This window comes from Paramormyrops kingsleyae, chromosome 4 (assembly GCF_048594095.1).
Source record: "Paramormyrops kingsleyae isolate MSU_618 chromosome 4, PKINGS_0.4, whole genome shotgun sequence".
Classification (NCBI taxonomy): domain Eukaryota; kingdom Metazoa; phylum Chordata; class Actinopteri; order Osteoglossiformes; family Mormyridae; genus Paramormyrops; species Paramormyrops kingsleyae.
This window is the reverse complement of record NC_132800.1, coordinates 25,866,416-25,882,386: the sequence shown is the minus strand read 5'-3', so window position 1 is coordinate 25,882,386 and position 15,971 is coordinate 25,866,416. Positions and strand designations below refer to the sequence as shown.

The window sequence follows — 15,971 nt, the reverse complement described above, 5'->3', positions numbered from 1 at the left end:
GGAGAGAGATTAAAAAGGAGGTGATAGAGGAGAAAAAAAAAAAAAAAAACACGAACAAAGGGGGAGACAACAGTGGGAGAGAGGCTAAGAAAGACAGGAGTAACGTAAAAAGCACATATCAAGGGAAAAAAAAACAAAAAAAAAACAGCATTTGAAATACAACCAAAAATGGACAAATACAAAGACACAACCAGAATTAAAGAAAATAAAACAGATATACAGACATCCAAAATCGTTGCATGTGCTTGGAAGGGAGTGTGGAAGTGGGTTTGCATGTGTGTTCTTCTGTGTGGGGGATGTGTGTGAACACGTATACGTGTGTTGGGTGCGTGTGAATTTCTCCATGGAATGTACTTGATAGCAAGGGCGGGGGGCCGCAACCCCACCCCACAAGAGCCAGAGGCCAGCGGAAACAGGTCCAGGAGACCCAAGGCGTCCACAGCCCCCCAAGAGCACAGAAGAGCCAAGGCCCCACGTCCCCACGACAGCCGGGTCCCCACCCCAGCAGGAGGAGGAGGGGGGAGACCCCAGGCGCAACCCCCCGCAGCCAAAAGGGCACGAGCCCCAGAGAACCAGAGGCAATAGGCAGCCGACCCCGCGAGGGGGACGGCCGCTCCCGCACGGGCCAGAACCAGGGCCCCAGGACCCCAGGCGGCCGGGAGCCGACCGGCCCCCGGTAGAGAGCCCCACCCACGCCGGAGAGGCCCGAGCCCCCCCCAGGCCACCACCCGGGGAGGAGGGCCAGCAACCATGCCAAGGAGGCAGCCGCGCCCAGGAAGGAGCAGCTAGCCCCGGACCCAGGCCCACACTGCCCACACAGACACCTCGCAGACACACCTCTCAGCCATACACATAGACCATACACCCACTCACACAACAGACACATACACAGAGACAAAAAGACATAAGCCCATCCACTCCGGACCGCCCTCCGCCATGCGGGGGAACGGATGCCACCCCCCAGCCCCAGCCGCAACCCCAGGGCGCCGCCAGCCAGACGACTACCCGAGTGCCCCCCCACCACCGCTGGCAGGGAGCGGGGGTGTAGGAAGACCCGCCCACTCTCCTCCCCCACGCACCTGTGTGAGAAGTGGAGTGTTGGATGCATGTGTTGGTGAATGTATGTGGTGTAAGGAGTGAGTGAGTATGACTGTTGAGAAACTTAAGATGGATTTAAAATTGACGGGGGAAGCGCGGAGGAGCACTGCTGGCAAACAGCTCTCCTCCTCATCACCCCCCCGCCAAGACCCTCAATGTATATGGTGTAAGTAAAATTGAGGGGCGGGCAGCAGTGAAGAGGTGAGTGAGACCACCTCAGCGGCCCCACCCACCAACCTCTGAGTAGTGCCCCCACCCCCCAAGGCCCTGTGTGTATACTGATATGTGATGACTAAAGGGCAATTAAAACAAGGGGAGGCAGAGGGCCGCGCAGCACAGCGAGTAAGGCCATGTGGATGGCCCCCTCACCGCAGCGTGCGCAGCACATTCCCACCCCGAGATCCTACATGTGTGCGTGGCATGTTATGTGAGTGAGGGGGGAGAGGGGCTGGGATTCATGATACCAGGGGGGAGATCACTACCCCCTGGCAGAAGAGAGCCAGCTAACCAAGCTGGCTCATTAGGCACCCCAGCTCCCCACCGCGGCACGGGATGGAGCGGACCCGGGGGGCCCCCGGCGACATCACCCCGGAGCAGTGCCGACGCCAAGAGCTAGCCCCCACCCCCCCACACCCCGAAGGACAGCCCGCACTCAGTCACCCACTCATTCGACGACAAAAAGTGGCAGACTAGCCCGGGCTCAAGACATGCCACCCCCCAAACAGCGCAGGCCGGCCCCCCAGACATGGACCGTCCCACCCCCCCCGGTGGCGCCCAGGCCACCCCCGCGCAGGAAGGCGCCCACCGAGGAAACGGCCAGGCCCCGGGCACCAGAGCCCCAGACCCAAGCCATAGTGGGTTTATTAGGGATCATTGAGAACAAGTAATTGATTTTTGGCAGGACCATCATTTTAATGGTGGCAACTCTTCCAATAAGAGATATAGGTAGAGATTTCCACCGCACAAGATCCTCTTCCACCTTTTTTAACAAAGGAATATGATTCATCTGTACTAGATCTGAAAGCCTGGTGGAAAAATTTATGCCTAAGTATCTAAGGTTACCTGACTGTAAAGGAGTAGTAGTTGTGTTTTGGAAACTGCAATTAAAAGGCAAAACTGTTGATTTGCTCCAGTTGACGGAGTAGTCTGATATAGATGAGAACTGATCTATAAGTGATACTGTCTTCAGAAGAGAGGTTGGAGAATTCCTAAGAAAAAGTAATACGTCATCTGCATAAAGGCTTATCTTATGGTCTGTTTGTTCTGTTTGAATTCCTTTAATATCTACATTTTGTCTAATTGCTGCTGCTAGTGGCTCAATGAAGATAACAAAAAGCGAGGAAGAGAGTGGGCAGCCCTGCCTGGTGCCCCTCTGCAAACGGAAGCTTTGGGAAATGAATTTGTCCTAACACATGCATTTGGGGAGCAGTATAGTGTTTTAATCCAGCTTATGAAGGATGACCCAAATCCAAATTTGTGTAGAACTGCAAATAGAAATTTCCAGTTGACTCTGTCAAATGCTTTCTCCGCATCTAGAGATATAACTGTGGTTTCTAATTTGTTAAAGGAGCAGTAGTCTATAACATTTATTAATCTACGTGTATTATTGGCTGAGTGTCTACCCTTCATTTTACCTCTGTTTATAGTATGCTCTGTATATCATCCTGGGAGGGTCTTTTGACTTCTCTGAGGTAAGTTTGTAAACTACTGAGAGTAGAAGCACAAATCAAAGATACTGTCATTATATGGCTTTTCAGATATATTAGGAATAGACTACAACACCTCGTGTCATTACAATAGACCAAATGTACAGTGCAACGAAATAAGATTTCTAGGAATTCTAAAATGCAATACTGTATTAATACATTGCCCGCAGTGTTGTTGATTTTTCTGCAGTACTCCATATATTGCAAGACCCAAACCCTCAATGTTATTCGTCAGCTTTAAAATGCAGAATTTTACAGTACCTTATACTGGATTATTTAAACTGCAGAAAAGTAAGTATTTTAACATTAGTGCTGTCTTCACCTTCAGTTTGTCCCTTTATTCCTTGCATAGATGTAAACGTTCAGTTTAAACTCACATACATTGATACTGGATACCAGCATGCTCATAATGTTCTACCAAAGGAACTATCGCAATATGTTACCATAACTTTTTTTTTTTTTTGACATCGTGTAGTCAGCCATGCCTACCATCAGGAGATGGTGGTCAGTTCTTCTGCTGGAACATTATCCTGCCAGGTTAGCAAATTATATTTCTAATGTTGTTTGTACTACTCTTATAGTTTGTTTTACTAAACAGTATTTTTTTATTTTTTGTTTGTATCATAGACCAACTGCTGACACACAGCAGGTAGCACGGAAGCGGCTGCGAACTGTTGAGAAACAGCCTGGTAATGTTTACTTTTTAAAGGTATAATGCATTTTGTTTTTTGAGTATAATACATTATCAGTCCTGATGTCCTCTATTTCTTGTTAGTTGGAACCAGTCACCAGACCATAAACATCCTTCAGGTGAAATTGCATTCAATGACATTTTAGTTGGGGAAAAAAAGGAATTAATCAATTTTGTTACATTTTTTGATTGGAATATTCTGGACATTTTAAGCTTCCTCAGGAAATTCTATGGATGATCTTGGAGGAGGTTGTTCTTCAAGTTGGTGACACTGCAATTGGCACCCTTGCACTCACTTGCAAGTGGTTTCACAGCATCGTTAGCCAGGAGTGCTTCCGTAATGAGGCACACTTCAAGTGGACGGACAGTAAGTTGTGTTAATATGCCATTGCTTTGTGTTTCACATACTAATATGACCTAACTGTCATTGACACTTGAAATTTTACTTCTTTTCTTATCAACAGGTGTGGTGAATTGGAACAGATTCACATCAAGTTCCCTACATCCTTTCAGAGTGCTACCACTGTCATAGCCTGTACAAAAATCACGGTCTAGGCTTTAGGGGATCTGGCAAAAGGTATGAACTGCAGGGATTTTACTCTGAGGACAGCTTTGCAGGCTACTGTAGCCAGGACTGCTTTTATCAAGCTGGTGGCAGTATTTGAGATGTTTATATGGTTATGCATGCCTACATCTATTCATGCCCTTTTATATTTATTTTTTCATATTTCTTGTTCCTGTTTTGGCTTATTTATTGTTGTTTATTTTCAAAAACTCCTCAGGGATGGGTCTTAATAAATAATGAGTGAACAGGCTCTGTTTGTGTGCCTTTTTGTACCCAAGTAATTGTTGTGCAGTGTTTTTGTCTTCACTCTCTGAATGTGTAATTGGATGATGCAAATTGATGCAATTATACAGAACCTGCATAATATTTAAAATATAACATCCTACAACAGATATTGAATGATTTTAAATTGCAACAAGAATGTTAAACTTACCGAAATTCAAAATTAGTTATTTAGTTTTTAATACAGGTTAAAAGTATAGATTAAAAAGTATAAAAAAGTTTAAGTATAACTATGAACAAGATAGAAAAAAAATACACACATGAATCTATACACTCAATGGCCACTTAATTAGGTGCACCTTGCTAGTAGCGGGCTGGACCCCCTTTTACTGTATACAGTGACAAGTCTCCATCACAGTTGAATTAAACGTTGAAATCACACAGCACAAGACTTGGCATGAAAAACAACGTATAAACCACAACCTAGGCAGGTAAAAGTTAGTAACTCATGTAAAAGATAAAAAAACAAGGTGTAAGGTGTAATGAGTGCCAGATTACAGCAGCCACTACATGTATTATGAACAAGATTTATGAGTATGGATATTAAAGACGTCCAAAGTTATTGAATGACTGGAACTCTTTTTGAAATAAGTTGTTCGGCAGTCTGTTAGTGTGTATTTTTATTGATGTTACGTTTTCCTGAGGGCAGAGGATCGAAGTGTTGATGACCGGGATGAGACGTGTCCTTGATGATGTTCTTTGCTCTGCTATGGTACCGGGTGTTGGCAATGTCCTCGAGTGAGGGAGCCATTTGGCTTAAAAGCTAGTGTTAGGTTTGTGGAATATCTAAACATGAATAATCGTATAAAAGGTAAAGTGCATGAGCATATTGCACAGAGATAGAATATTATATAGGAGCTAAATACACATTAATTTGAATATTGCAGCAGAATATAAAATATATATTGGACAAAAGAAATATTGGTATTGGACAGTCATCTTACTGTGCTAAGGGGATGGGGAGGTAGAGTGTACACATAACACAGTGACTAGAATAAATGTAATTTGCAGCGTATCTGACATTGACATCCGGAAGAATGGAAGGTTGATTTAAAAAAAAAAGTGTGTTCAGCAGGAGATCGCGTGTGGATGTGTGTGGTTATAAACTGGAACGATACCGCTTAATGCAAAGCAAAACATTACACATCCCAGCTCATCGCATGTTAAATGGTGAAAGTTAGTGGCGGAACCAAGCCGTTCCAGTTGTATTTTGCAGGCTGCGTTCCAGTTTCCGTGTTTTTTGTCACCGGAAAAAAGGTTTAACGATGATTGGACGCTTGAAACCCGCCCATACAGCTTGGGGAACGCCCATTACGTTCTCTGATTGGATGCTTGAAACCCGCCCATACTGCTTGGGGAACGCCCATTTTGTTCTGCAGAGACTCATAACTCGACGGGGCGTAACCAGATCTTTCACAGTGCGGTGAGGGTGGCGAGAGTGAGCGGGCACCTGCCCCTTCCGCCCGACGGGGGCGTAACCAGGCCATTCACAGTGTGGTGGGGGTGGCGAGAGTGGGTGGGCACCGGCCCCTTCCGCCCGACGGGGGCGTAACCAGACCATTCACAGTGTGGTGGGGGTGGCGAGAGTGGGTGGGCACCTGCCCCTTCCGTCCGACGGGGGCGGAACCAGACCTTTCACAGCGGGGTGGGGGTGGCGAGAGTGGGCGGGCACCGGCCCCTTCTGTCCAACGGGGGCGTAACCAGACCTTTCACAGCGGGGTGGGGGTGGCGAGAGTGGGCGGGCACCGGCCCCTTCTGTCCGACGGGGGCGTAACCAGACCTTTCACAGTGGGGTGGGGATGGCGAGAGTGGGCGGGCACCTGCCCCTTCTGCCCGACGGGGGCGTAACCAGACCTTTCACAGTGGGGTGGGGATGGCGAGAGTGGACGGGCACCGGCCCCTTCTGTCCAACGGGGGAGTAACCAGACCTTTCACAGTGGGGTGGGGATGGCGAGAGTGGGCGGGCACCTGCCCCTTCTGCCCGACGGGGGCGTAACCAGACCTTTCACAGTGGGGTGGGGGTGGCGAGAGTGGGCGGGCACCTGCCCCTTCTGCCCGACGGGGGCGTAACCAGACCTTTCACAGTGGGGTGGGGATGGCGAGAGTGGACGGGCACCGGCCCCTTCTGTCCAACGGGGGAGTAACCAGACCTTTCACAGTGAGGTGGGTTATTATTTGATAAAAACAAATTTCATTATTTAATCAAATAAATTAATAATTTTATTTACTTTAATGCACTGAACCAGGGCAGTAACTGGATATCATTATATTTTCCAATGATTTTTGTTTCTGTTATGTCTCCACTTAAATGGTCCTTATTTACACTGATTTACTCTAATTGTGTCAGTAGTAAAGTGAATTAATTTAATTTAATCCACCAGACTGTGGTGTCATTATGTTACTCAGTTATGCTTTGGGTGACGCTGAAGCAGGACATTAATAGGACAGAACAGAAAGCCTTTATTGTCATTGTACAGGGAGGAAATACAGTAAATATATAAATGTACATATACAGGGGAGGGGGAAAGCCCCCCCCGCAATCAGGATTACATTTAGTTACATTTTAGTCAGAGAGAAAAGCTATAAAATTATATTTTTGTTGTTTATTCAGCTCGCTGAACACACATTTATTTTAGTCAAACATACATTTCAGAGTGAAAATGATTATAAAGGTTAAAAAGCAGAGATTTTACCTTTTTGCCAGGAGAACCAGCAACACGTCACAGTGACACTGAGGAGAAAAGAACCCAAAACCCTGGACAGAGGAGCTCAGTGAATGAGGAGGTGAATCTGTACAGGGGGGTCAGTCCATCAGAGGAGACTCTGTAGAAGGACAGAGCACCAGCCCCCCAGTCCAGATACACTCCTACTCTGTGGGAGCCTGAGGGCTTTATGGGTATGACAGTCCATTTATGATTGTGAAGGACAGAGTAACTGACCGAATCACAGTACAGACACCATGACTTGTCATTGAATCCAAGCTGACAGTCATCCTCTCCTTTCCTCCCGATCCCTTTATAAGTCACTCCTATATGGGCTGCACCTCCATCCCACTCAGCCTCCCAGTAACAGCGGCCAGTCAGACTCTCTCTGCACAGAACTTGGGCGCAGTCCTCAAACCTCTCTGGATGATCAGGATATGGCTGCCACTCTGCCCCCATTGTCACCTTCCTGTTCCCCTCTGACAGAGACAGGCTTCTGTGTGCTGTGTTGGGGTCCAGCGTCAGCTGGCAGGAGTCTGTAAGCAGGAGGAAGAATTATTAATACCATCAGGCAGCCTGTACTTTATGTTTCTGTACAATATAAAAACAGCACAGCTTCCCCGAACGAAGCGGGAACTGAAGTTTATGAAATAGCTCAGGAAATGTCGGACGGCGCGTGACGCCGGCGGGAAGAGCCACCAAAATGCGGCGCGAGCTAAACTAACAGCTTAATTACGGGTAAATAAAATTACAAAGCAGCGACATTCATCAGATATATTCATCACAAGCATATTTACCACAAAACGGCACCAGATATTAATACTAAAAGTCAGTGTCTTTCCTTCTAACCGCTAAATCCGGCGCGTGCGGCGCCTTGCTGCTCTCCGTCTTTCTACAGGGAGTTTACCTTTGAAAATGGCCATCGATAACAGAATATTTAAGTAATATTATTACATATTTAAAGTGACATTCAATAAAGGTTTGGACCTGGATTCTGATACAAACTTCCGAAGACGATTCCGGTCTGAATGCATTTCACATGCATCGGCTTATTTCCGTGAAGCGTGTCATACTGCATCTGCTGATCCGGGAGAAACACTGCGGTGTCAAGCGGGGCGGAATACTGGTGCCGCGCAAAGTCGGCAAACTAATGATAATACCATTTACAAACCATCAATAAAAGCGGATTAAACTACACAGAACGTGCATCATGAAAGGTTATCTCATTAATTCAGAAAAACAGGATGATTGTTACATTAATTCGGAAAAGCAGAATTGACTGTTTTTCCGATTAATGCAATACGCTTCCATATTGATCCGCTTACCGCGCGCGTGACTCTAGATTCGGCGCCGCTGCCGCGAGGCGTGAGCCCCGCATCTCGCGCAGGCACGTGGCCGCGCTAATCTGTTAACATGGGCGCCGAGATGAAATTCGACATTTACCACCGCACATCCAGTGTGTCCCGGGCGCAAATCTCTTTTAGCACCGTGGTTTGTGAAATCTTATTAATCATAAGCAAAGCCCTACATGATTGGCTGCCTCATTAATATTTATGAGAGGGGCACTACCTGATTGGCCAGTGAACATCGACACGTGCTGCCTGTTTTTTCTGCCTAAGGCGGGGCTGCCCAAATCCAGTGCTGGGGGGCCGGCGCCCAGTGTAACCAAGTTCTTTCCCTGTCCCACCGTAAATGATTCAGCTCAAAAGCTGTGTGGTAATTAGCACAAGCAGTTGAATCCGGGGTGTTAAATGAGGGGAAACCCAAAAATGTGCAGGTCTCTGGCCCTCCAGGCCTGGATTTGGCCACCCCTGGTCTAAGGCATTCACTGCCCAATCAGGAATATACTCTCATGAATATTAATGTATGTTCCAGAACCGCTCTGTAAAAATGCAAATTCACATTTTGCACATGAGGAGAGTCCAGGATCACTGCCTATAGGTGCCGTCTTAGGACAATACTAACGAATCTCACACAGAAAACACATACACTCATGGCATGTGCAAAAAGAACAAATGCAAAGGATTCTTCTTTTTATTAAAGATATACAACTACATCAGAATATATTTTAACCATGTTACACTCCCACACAAACACAAAGATGATATGAGCAGCTATTTGTAAAAAATATTTTTAAAAACGATTAAATGAATTGATAGTGTTTTTGGTGATGATTTTGATGTTTTATTTCTCTCATTTGGATGTTGTCTAAAATGACACACAGAAACTCACCGAAACACAAACATGGAAATCCATCTACACACAGTGCAAAAGCCACACTCATCACAACAATAGTGTGAATACAACCATAACATAGTATTAATGGTATTATTAATAAAAACATGCAAACACACTTACATTTCTGTAAACCTGGTCTGGTCCTGCACTCTCCACTGTGGTCCACACTATAGGAGAAGCAGAATGACATAGTGCTGCTTTATCCATTTATTTATTGGTGCCTCTTCTTCACATACATGCATAAGTATCTGTAGCATGTCAGACACACACTCTGTACTCACTTCAGCTTCTCCAGTTTACAGCTGGGATCCTCCAGTACAGCAGAGAGCAGCTTCACTCCTGAGTCTCCTGGGTGATTGTAGCTCAGGTCCAGCTCTCTCAGGTGTGAGGGGTTTGACCTCAGAGCTGAAGCCAGGGAAGAACAGCCTTCTTCTGTGACTCTACAGCCTGACAGCCTGCAGAGAGACAGACAAAGACTCCCCAATAAATAAGATCACCTCACCATTACAAGCATTACTTATAAGTAAAAGTTACTGCTGTAATAAATATTTCAATAATCACGTGAAATTAACACCTTCCGAACATTTTATAAGAACCTATACTCCTCAGAACAAGAACCAGATGTAGTTGATATAGAATCATTTTTAAATAATCTGGATTTATGTAATCTGTTATGTAATCTGGACCCATATTAATCAATGAAATAGCAGATACCCTTGATGCACCATTAACATCAGAAGAACTCCATAAGGTCCTCAACCAAATGCCTAACAACAAAGAGCCCAGAGCGGATGGTTTCCCTGCAGAAACCTATAAACATTTTTGGGATGTATTATCTTCACTCTTCAATCGCGGGGACGCCTTCCTACGCATTTATATGAAAAAATCTCTAATCAAAAACATAAAATGACTGCATTATTATGTAGAAACAATGAATTTTATCAATAATATATAAAAATATATATTTTTATAATATATAAAAAAATGTATAATATATAAAAATATATATCAGTAATATATAAAAATATATATACAGAATCCATGACGTCATTGAATCCAAGCTCACAGTAAAAAGGCCTCGACGCCCTCCCACGCGCGGACGCTCTCCCACGGGTGGACACTCTCCTACGTGCGCCTTGCCACCCTCGTATGCGCGGACGCCCTCCCACGTGCGCGCCTTGCCACCCTCGTATGCGCAGATGCCCTCCCACGCGTGGACACTCTCCTACGCGCGCGCCTCGCCGCCCTCCCACGCGCGGACGCCCTCCCATGCGCTGACACTCTCCTACGCGCGCGCCTTGCCGCCCTCGCATGCGCGGATGCCCTCACCAAACGAACTCAGACCCCTTTGAAACTAACCAAACTGAGACTACATCGGGAGGTGGTCTCAGTCCGGTTTGCTTTTAGTCTACGTCACGGTTTGTTTAACTTGTGCATTATGAACACAAAGTGGTCCTGGCTTGCTTCGATAATTTTTACCCTTTAGCTTTGCCGTAGGCAGATCACGTGGTATAGTCCCGGGAAACAAGCAAAAATAATGGCTGCAAGTGTGGGACGCGGAATAGTTTGTTCAGAGGAGGAGACTATGGCGCTTCTAGACATTTGGAACGAAGAAAACATAAAACATCAACTATCTACAACACAAAGTAAAGGTCTGAGAGCTTTAAGACCTTGAAGTGTGAACAGAAAAAGGACTGAGGCCCCATCTGAGCTGAAGTAAACCAGAAAGAGAACTGAGTCCCCTTTCAAATGAACTCGCATTGTGAACACAAAGAGAACTGAATCCCCTTTCAAATGAACTCGCATTGTGAACACAAAGAGAACTGAATCCCCTTTCAAATGAACTCGCATTGTGAACACAAAGAGAACTGTTCATGGTTGCAGGTGGCTGGAGCCAATCACAGCTGTCCTCCAGGACAGCACCAAATTTTATTGGATAATGCATAACGTACAAGGGTCGTTGTGAGGTAAGGAAGTAAACTTTCCTCCTTTTAATCAAGTAGTCAGCTAGCTAATTGCAGAAACCCTTTTATCGAAGAAAAAAAAGATGAGGAGTATCGTACGTTTCAGCAGGAATGGACAGAGGTATCGCCTTTGTGGAGAGAGCAGGTTCTGCATTGTGTCTAATATGCAATGATAAAATTGCATCGATGAAACGGTCAAATATAAAGCGGCACTTCGACACACGTCATACTACATTTGCATCGAAATATCCTGCGGGGGACAGCAGGAAGAAAGCATGTCAAGAGCTACTGTGCAGAGTGCAAGCTACTCAGCAGCAACTCCGTGTTTGGACCTAACAAGGTGACTGGAATTCGGCTAGATTTGCTGGTGCTTTAGCAATTGTGAGAAACGGAAAGCCATTCACAGATGGGGAGTATTAATGGTAAGAAGTACTTTATTCATCATTGGTTAGCAACAGCATAACAACGTTATTAAAAAGAATTCAGAGACTTATTGTACTTTAAAAGTGTTGGTCTTACATAAAATTCTCACATTTATTTGTATTTAGTTTTAATCATATTGTATGGCTCTCACGGAATTACATTTTAAAATATGTGGCGTTCATGGCTCTCTCAGCCAAAAAGGTTCCCGGCCCCTGGTTTAGTGTCTAAGAGAAAGCAGGCCCCCTCCTCCCTTTCCCTTAGCTAATTAGCTATTCCTTAGCTAATACCCAGTAATAGTGCACTCAGTATCTCCAGTTTGCAGTGTGGAATGCCCAGTAATACTGACCTCAGTATCTCCAGTTTACAGTGTGGAATACCCAGTAATACTGACCTCAGTATCTCCAGTTTACAGTGTGAATCCCCCAGTCCAGCAGAGAGCAGCTTCACTCCTGAATCCTGCAGGTCATTGTTGCTCAGGTCCAGCTCTCTCAGGGGTGAGGGGTTTGACCTCAGAGCTGAATCCAGGGAAGAACAGCCTCCTTCTTTGACACTACATCCTGCCAGCCTGCAGAAAGGAAATCAAAACATTGTTTTCTACAGCCGTCTATTTGCATGTAAGACCAGCAGCAATGGTCGGCTCTCAGGGGTTTAGCGGCTGCTTGTCTGCAAAGATATAACAGAGTGATCCTACACGACTCACTGAAGCTCACCTTTTAATCTGACATCCTGAACTCTAACACAGTGATCCTACACGACTCACTGAGGCTCACCTTTTAATCTGACCTGCCTTCCGCTCCTTTTGTTCCGTTTCCTCTCCTCCCACCTCGCCTGTGACCCCCAGACACCGGCTGCTCCGCGTCACCCTGCCTTCCGCTCCTTTTGTTCCGTTTTCTCTCCTCCCACCTCGCCTGTGACCCCCAGACACCGGCTGCTCCGCGTCACCCTGCCTTCCGCTCCTTTTGTTCCGTTTTCTCTCCTCCCACCTCGCCTGTGACCCCCAGACACCGGCTGCTCCGCGTCACCCTGCCTTCCGCTCCTTTTGTTCCGTTTTCTCTCCTCCCACCTCGCCTGTGACCCCCAGACACCGGCTGCTCCGCGTCACCCTGCCTTCCGCTCCTTTTGTTCCGTTTTCTCTCCTCCCACCTCGCCTGTGACCCCCAGGCACCGGCTGCTCCGCGTCACCCTGCCTTCCGCTCCTTTTGTTCCGTTTTCTCTCCTCCCACCTCGCCTGTGACCCCCAGGCACCGGCTGCTCCGCGTCACCCTGCCTTCCGCTCCTTTTGTTCCGTTTTCTCTCCTCCCACCTCGCCTGTGACCCCCAGACACCGGCTGCTCCGCGTCACCCTGCCTTCCGCTCCTTTTGTTCCGTTTTCTCTCCTCCCACCTCGCCTGTGACCCCCAGACACCGGCTGCTCCGCGTTACCCTGCCTTCCGCTCCTTTTGTTCCGTTTCCTCTCCTCCCACCTCGCCTGGGAACAGACAGCGGTGTCTCCCTCACGCCTCCCGTCTCTCACAAAGACGTCGACTCGGAATGAGGACGCCAAGGAATGGCGGTTGCATGCAGCGCTGCTGGGGTAGCCTGTGCCGGCGGACGTAGGGTACCAGCCTGGCGGCCGTGCTGCTCCTGGGTGGGTCCGGGGCGGGCTTGGAGTTCTGGGGGCGCTCTGCCTCCGGGCTGGGGTTCCGGCTGGGCTGGGGGGGCTTGGGTCCTGGTGGGTGGGTCGCCGGGGTGTGGGCTGGCGCGTGCACTGGGGCCCGGCCCCGGCGCGGGGACCTTCGGCACGTCGGAGGGGCTGGGGGCCTCTTTAGCTGGTGGGGAGGTTGTTACCATCTGCCCGCAGGTGGTCCCTGCCTTAGGGGTATCCACTCTGCGGGGGTGGGGGGGAATCCAATAGAGTAGGAGAATGGACCCAACCTGGGTGTCTATTGTCTTATGTAGTCTGGGAGTTGACTGAATGGTGGGGTGGGTGTAGTTTTTCCCTCTGTGGTGGGGTCTGGTTGGCTGCCCCGGGCTCTGTGGTGCCCGGTGGTGCCGCTGCTCTCCCGCCCTGGGTGGATTTCGGGGAACGGGGGTGCTTATGGGGGTCAGCGGGGGGGTACTTTGCCCCCCCCGATCCTTTCCTCCCCATCCCTAAATGCTTCCCTCCTCCCGCTCCGTCACCCCAACACACATATAGGGCTTTGAGGTGCAGGTGCGTCGCTGGGATGCAGGGGAGGTATTCCTCCTCTGTCCCCCCGTGACCACCTGTATCTCAATCACACATCACAACTTAGACACTCTCATTACTTACTCTCTCATGACACATACATTTAGGGCCTTGGGGGTGGGCACAAGGAATGGCGTCCAGAGGGCGGTCTGCTCATTCAGCCTTACTTCTGGTGCCAGTGCCCACTTCTCAATTTTAAGTTGCACATAGACATTGAGGGTTCTGGGGAGGGACTGAGCTGACACCAGCTGCTGATTGGCAGAGGGTGGTTAGCACCATGCCCTTCCCCTGTTTTAAAGCACTTTAGAACAACACGCACCAACACCACATATGAGCGGGTGGAGGGAAGCATGGGGTCTTTTCACACCCCCGTTCTCTGCTCACCATCTGGGGCCGGGGGCTGGGAGGAGCTGGCCGTCCGGTCGGGGTCTGGGCTGGTGGGCTTCTCGGCTGCTGTGGGGTCCGGGGTGGTCTTCTTGTCCCCATGCCAGAGGAAAAAAGGGATCCATCTCCGAGGTCTGGTGGCGGATTGCCCCTCTGGGGGCGGTGGTGCCTAGATTATAGAGTATATATGGGGAGTGTGAATGTGTGTACGGCGTTCATTTCTGTGTCTTCATGTTGGGCGAATGGGTGAATATTTGTTTATGTGTGCATGAGGGTGGGAACGTATGCTTGTGTATGTGTACGCCTGTTTGTCTATAAGTATGTGTCAGGTTGGGTCTTAGACTCCACCTGAAATAACATCTCAGGCTCTATTCCCCCCCGCCACACTCCCTGCTGGTGGATGAGGCCCCCGGCTGCCGATGCGTTGGTGGTTCTCGATGTCCGGGGCTGGATGCTCTGGTGTGTGCTGGCTCACTCTCGGCGGTTGCCTGCCGGGGCCTGGCCCTTCTGGCTCTGTTGGGTCCCAGCTGGGGGGTGGGGGGGCCCTTGGATCTCTGGGCCCGGGGTCCGGTCTGCCCAGGTGTGGCCGGCCGCCGGCGGGGCCTGCGTGCTCGTCGCCACGGCCCCCTGGGGCTCCTGTGATGTGGCTGCCGGATGGCCCCCCTCCGGAACGCTCCTCTGCCCTTTTCTCGGTGGGGGCTGCAATTGTCCCTGCGGTGGTCCTCCTGGGGTTCCCGTGCCCTGGGGGGCCTCTGGATGTCTGGGGCCCGGGTCTCCTCCGTGTCGGCTTCATGTCCTGAGTGGGCGGGGCTGTGGCTCTCCACACACACTACTAGACAATTACATGGAGAAACCTTAGGAACACCAGCACGCTGACACACAGGTGTGCACACAGGTGCTCACGGACACGTGCTCACGGACACACACTGTCTTGATCGGCTGTTGTTTCTGGGCATGGGTTGTAAGGCTGGTGGTGTGTGCTGTTCAACAACATTTAACGTTTGATGGTTGTTGTGATTAGTACAGATGTCGTATGCTGTCTTTCTCTTTTCAACAGACATGGAAGCAGATTATGTTTTGTTTTTTTCTTGTTTTTTTTTTTTTTTTCTTTTGTTTTTTTTCTGTTTTCTTTCCATTCCTCTCTCTCCCTCTCTCTCTCTTCCCTCCTTCTCCTTCGTCCCCCCCTCCCTCTCCTTCTTTTGAGGAAGTAAATAAAAATATAAAATAAAATAAAAAATAAATAAATAAATAAATAATAATATATATATATAAAAAAATAATAATAATAAAATTAATAAATAAATAGATACAGATAAAGTAGTCCCCCGCAGAGGGGGGGCTGGAGGAGGGAATATAAAAAAAAAAAAAAAAAAGGAATGAGGACGCTGCTGACTGCCACCAGCCGCCCCAAACTGTCCTCTTCCTGCTGTCATTTTTATTTTTTAATACTGACCTCAGTATCTCCAGTTTACAGTGTGAATCCCTCAATGCAGCAGAGAGCAGCTTCACTCCTGAATCCTGAAGGTCATTGTCACTCAGGTCCAGCTTTCTCAGGGGTGAAGAGTTTGATCTTAATGCTGAAGCCAACACTTCACAGTTTTCATCGCTGAGATCACAGCTGTTCAGCCTGGAACAGAAAACACTTTAAGACACAGAAATATACACATCCTACACTTTAGTAAAATACAAAACATTGCAATAAGCATGTTCAT

At 48.1% G+C, this 15,971-nt stretch overlaps 1 protein-coding gene across 10 annotated transcripts in view; it reads right to left on the bottom strand.

The window, feature by feature from the left end:
• Positions 1–6,785: 6,785 nt before the first annotated feature.
• Positions 6,786–15,971, bottom strand: part of LOC111846294 (protein NLRC3-like) — a 303,153-nt gene continuing 293,967 nt past the window's right edge. For 6 of the 10 annotated variants that reach the window (XM_072710947.1, XM_072710940.1, XM_072710945.1 and 3 more), the window contains 5 exons: positions 15,713–15,886; positions 12,016–12,234; positions 9,564–9,737; positions 9,403–9,449; positions 6,786–7,580 (listed from right to left, as the gene is read on the bottom strand). In XM_072710947.1, coding sequence (XP_072567048.1) covers positions 7,063–7,580; positions 9,403–9,449; positions 9,564–9,737; positions 12,016–12,234; positions 15,713–15,886 — 1,132 coding nt within the window. In that variant the 3' untranslated portion in view covers positions 6,786–7,062. The other 4 variants (XM_072710944.1, XM_072710946.1, XM_072710948.1 and 1 more) reach the window with 4 other exon arrangements.